General features: G+C 48.7%; 1 protein-coding gene and 1 pseudogene across 1 annotated transcript in view; one reads left to right on the forward strand and one right to left on the reverse strand.

The window, feature by feature from the left end:
- Positions 1 to 1,132: 1,132 nt before the first annotated feature.
- The window catches only part of Gas8 (growth arrest specific 8), a 19,287-nt gene continuing 16,641 nt past the window's right edge, over positions 1,133 to 3,778 (forward strand). The window contains exons 1-2 of the mRNA XM_031341754.1: positions 1,133 to 1,250; positions 2,738 to 2,824. Coding sequence (XP_031197614.1) covers positions 1,248 to 1,250; positions 2,738 to 2,824 — 90 coding nt within the window. The 5' untranslated portion in view covers positions 1,133 to 1,247. The remainder of the gene's footprint in view (positions 1,251 to 2,737; positions 2,825 to 3,778) is intronic.
- On the reverse strand, positions 3,240 to 3,470 carry LOC116070374 (annotated as a pseudogene).

The following is a 3,778-nucleotide window of genomic DNA, read 5'->3' on the forward strand; positions in this document are numbered from 1 at the left end:
CTGGCCTCAAACTCAGAAATCCGCCTGCCTCTGCCTCCCAAGTGCTGGAATTAAAGGCATGCGCCACCGCCTGGCTGAAAGGAGCTGTTAACTACATTTATTTAAATCAGGATTCCCCAGTGGATTAATGATGCAAAAGGCAAATCAACATGAAGCACACTGTAGATATGTGCTAAATAATTACTTACTCTACTGTGCTTGTGCACGGTCTCCTGCCACATCTCCTCTGGAGACTCCTAACCCCCTCTCTCTCTATGCTCATCTTAAAATTCACTGACAATAAGCATCGTGGTGGCCATATTGGACCTTTGTTAAGGTTTACTGTAAGGGTTGGATAAGCAAACAGGGAGGTCTCATTGCTAGGAGTCTCAGATCCCACTACTGAGCAGGCCTTTTCTCCTGTTCATCTGAGTGGCAGTGCCTGCGTCCACCTATGGGTTGTGGAGTCCTCATCCCCAAAAGGCAGGGAAGCATGACCTGCTGCCCCTTCTCTTTCTGAAATACTCTGAACTGCATACAGCGCCAGTCCCTGTCCTGCTCGACACTTTGTTATTGTTTTGATTTGTTTTTCTTTCCTTCCTCTCTCTCTCTCTCTCTCTCTCTCTCTCTCTCTCTCTCTCTCTCTCTCTCTTTTTCTTTTGAGACAGGGTCTTGGTATATAGATAGCTCTGGCTGAAGTAGAATTTCACTATGTAGCCCAGGCTAGCTTCCAAGGCATCCAGCCTTCCTCTCAGTTTTCCCAGTGACCACAGGCGTAAGGTAACACCCTCAGCCTTTTTCTTCCCTGGAAGCTTTGCACGTTCAGCCTCATCAGAGCAGTGTGTGGAAGGAATTTTCACAAGCAGGGCAAGGTGGGTGAGCCGCAGGAGCGGGCTTTTAGCTCGGTGGCAGATTCATCATTCAGACATTCTCTTCTTCCGTTCTTCCCTGTGGGCCCGCCGTGTAGACTCTGGAGAACAGGAGGAACCACAGTCGCCTCTTCTGTAACCCAAGTTGCAGTGGGAGAGAGGAGACCAGCAGCAATACACTGAGGGCAACATCGGTTCTGCTGGCCCGTTGTTAGGGACGCACTCCCGGTTGCTCAGGTCCCTTAGGATGGGCAGGGGAGGGAGGGCGGAGACGTGGAGGGTAGTCTCGCGAGGATTTGAGAACCAGCGCGGGATTTAGTCTGAGTTGCCAGGAGACCGCGCAGCCTCCCCAGACCAGCGCCCATCCCGGGGTAGTGAAGGTGCTGCACTGCTGGCACCATGGTGAGTCGGGCCGGTGCTCCGGGTGTCCAGTGCACAGAGAACCTGGGGGACTCTCGTGCAGAAATGCAAATAGGGTCGGGTCCTCGGGACTGGGAGGCCCGGGGCGAGCGGCCTGCAGTTTTGGATTAGTAGAATTGAGAACTGGGCGCTTCCGTGTGGTCCGGATTGGAGAGGCCAGGGTGCCGGGACCTGTACTCGGTTCTCTGGGATTGGTCATCGAACTGGCCAGATTGAGAGCCTGGTGTGCAAGGTGTCCAGAAGTCAGAAGCTGAGTCCGTCAGATCCTTGGGAGCAGTTCTTAAGGGCCGGGGGGTACTTCAGGGTCCACAGGGCGCAGAGTCCCGCACAGGAGACACTGCCTGTAGTGCATACCACGTGGGTGGAGGTCTCTCTACCAAGGGCCGAGTGTCAGTGTCGCGGAGTGCCCAGGGGTACACACCTTGGGTACTTCAGGCTCATGTGAAGAACAAGGCTCCCTGCCTCCTTTATTTTCCTCACAGGATATAGACGTTGTCCATAATGCAGTTTCTTGGCAGATGTACCGGGGCATGGGTCATTAGCTGGTAGGGTGGCATCTCCCTGTGGGAGCTCCTGCCAGGCAACATGGCCAGTATTAAGTACTGTTGGATCTTCCCTCCAAGTCTTTATGGCCTTGTCAAAGCTGCTAAAATAAAAGCAGTGGTCACATCTACAGACAGAGAGAGTGTCCTGTGTGCTCACTCCTGACCAAAGCGCCCTGAAGTGGGTTCATAGTTGGCAGAAACGATGTGGAAAGTCTCAGATTTGGGGTCCTTGCTATGAGGTCATTCCAAAGACTGATTGTTTTCTTTTAAGATTTATTTATTTATTTTACATATATGAGTACACTGTAGCTGTACAGATGGTTGTGAGCCTTCATGTGGTTGCTGGGAATTGAACTCAGGACCTCCACTTGCTCCGGCCCAAAGAGTTCTTTATTGTTATACATAAGTACACTGTAGCTGTCTTCAGACACACCAGAAGAGGGCATTAGATCTCATTACACATGGTTGTGAGCCACCACGTGGGTTGCTGAGAATTGAACTCAAGACCTCTGGAAGAACAGTCAGTGCTCTTAACAGCTGAGCCATCTCTCAAAAAAAAAAATTTTTTTTTTTTAACTGTCACAAGGAAATCCTTGTCCTATATCCAGGAGCGAATGGGTTTGAAGTGTTTTCTTTCTTCTTTCCTTCGGAAATGAGGAAGATAAATGTGTTAATGAGGTCTCTCTCTCTCTCTCTCTCTCTCTCTCTCTCTCTCTTTCTCTCTCTCTGGGGTATTAATGGGGGGATCAGTATAATGATACCCCCTAGGTAAGTGTTCCAGTCAGTACTGTGTGAACAGTCAAGGTCAAGATTCTAAACAGGTGTTCCTTCCCCATATGCCTGTGTGAGCAGAGTCAGTCAAGGAGGGATGCCCTGAGGTAGAGCTGACATGTACTTACTCAGTTCTCTCTTCCTCACACAAAGGCACCCAAAAAGAAAGGGAAGAAGGGGAAAGCCAAAGGGACTGCGATTGTTGATGGCGTTGCACCAGAGGACATGACCAAGGAGCAGGTGAGCACAGCCCAGGGAGCCTAGTCCCAGGGTGGGGTGGGCCCCGCTGCAGATGTGCTGTGCAACTCTTATCACTGTTTTGCGTATCCGTCTGTCTGTTCTCAGTCTGTCTGAACATAACGTGCCTATCCTGTGTCTGTAGTTTCTGCCACCTCACATGGCATGACATATTTTTAAATGCAATATAACCATGTAAGGAAACTTGGAAGGAACTTGGAAGGTGGCACACACTCCTCAAACATAATAGGTATTTTTAAACTTTCTGCATCTTATTTCATTTTTTTTTGTCTATATAATTATTGTTTATTGAGAGAAACTACTCCTTAGCCCATATATTCATGTTTCATAGTTCAGGAACACAGGTCAGCAGTGAACTTCTATGGAGCGGAATCAAAGAATTCTTTGCATTCTGAAATCACTTCACACTCTGAAAGACACCAGCATTTTTCATCTCTTCAAAATCTCTCATGGAGTCATAATTTCTGCAGAAATCTGCATACGCCTTCTTTCTTGGCTCAGCCACACCAAACATATAGGCAGTGGCATCTCCCAGGGACACAAGGAATGCACCAACAGTATGAACCCTCAGATGCTTGACCAGAAGACCACGAATCTGTGGTTTTGGCAACAGCATACCAGAACTCATAGTAGCCAATATTCTCTACACCAACGTTCTTCCTGGTTCTCTGAGAAACGAAGAGCCTCCTTATTTCATTCTTTCTTTTTTTGTTTGTTTTTTTTTTGTTGTTGTTGTTGTTTTTCGAGACAGGGTTTCTCTGTGTAGCCCTGGCTGTCCTGGAACTCACTCTGTAGACCAGGCTGGCCTCAAACTCAAGAAATCCACCTGCCTCTGCCTCCCAAGTGCTTGGATTATAGGCTTGCACCACCACTGCCCAATCTTAGTGATTTCAAGGCCAGTCTGTTCTACATAGTTCCGAGTCAGCCAAAGCTACA

This window comes from Mastomys coucha, unplaced genomic scaffold, assembly GCF_008632895.1.
Source record: "Mastomys coucha isolate ucsf_1 unplaced genomic scaffold, UCSF_Mcou_1 pScaffold22, whole genome shotgun sequence".
Classification (NCBI taxonomy): Eukaryota; Metazoa; Chordata; class Mammalia; order Rodentia; family Muridae; genus Mastomys; species Mastomys coucha.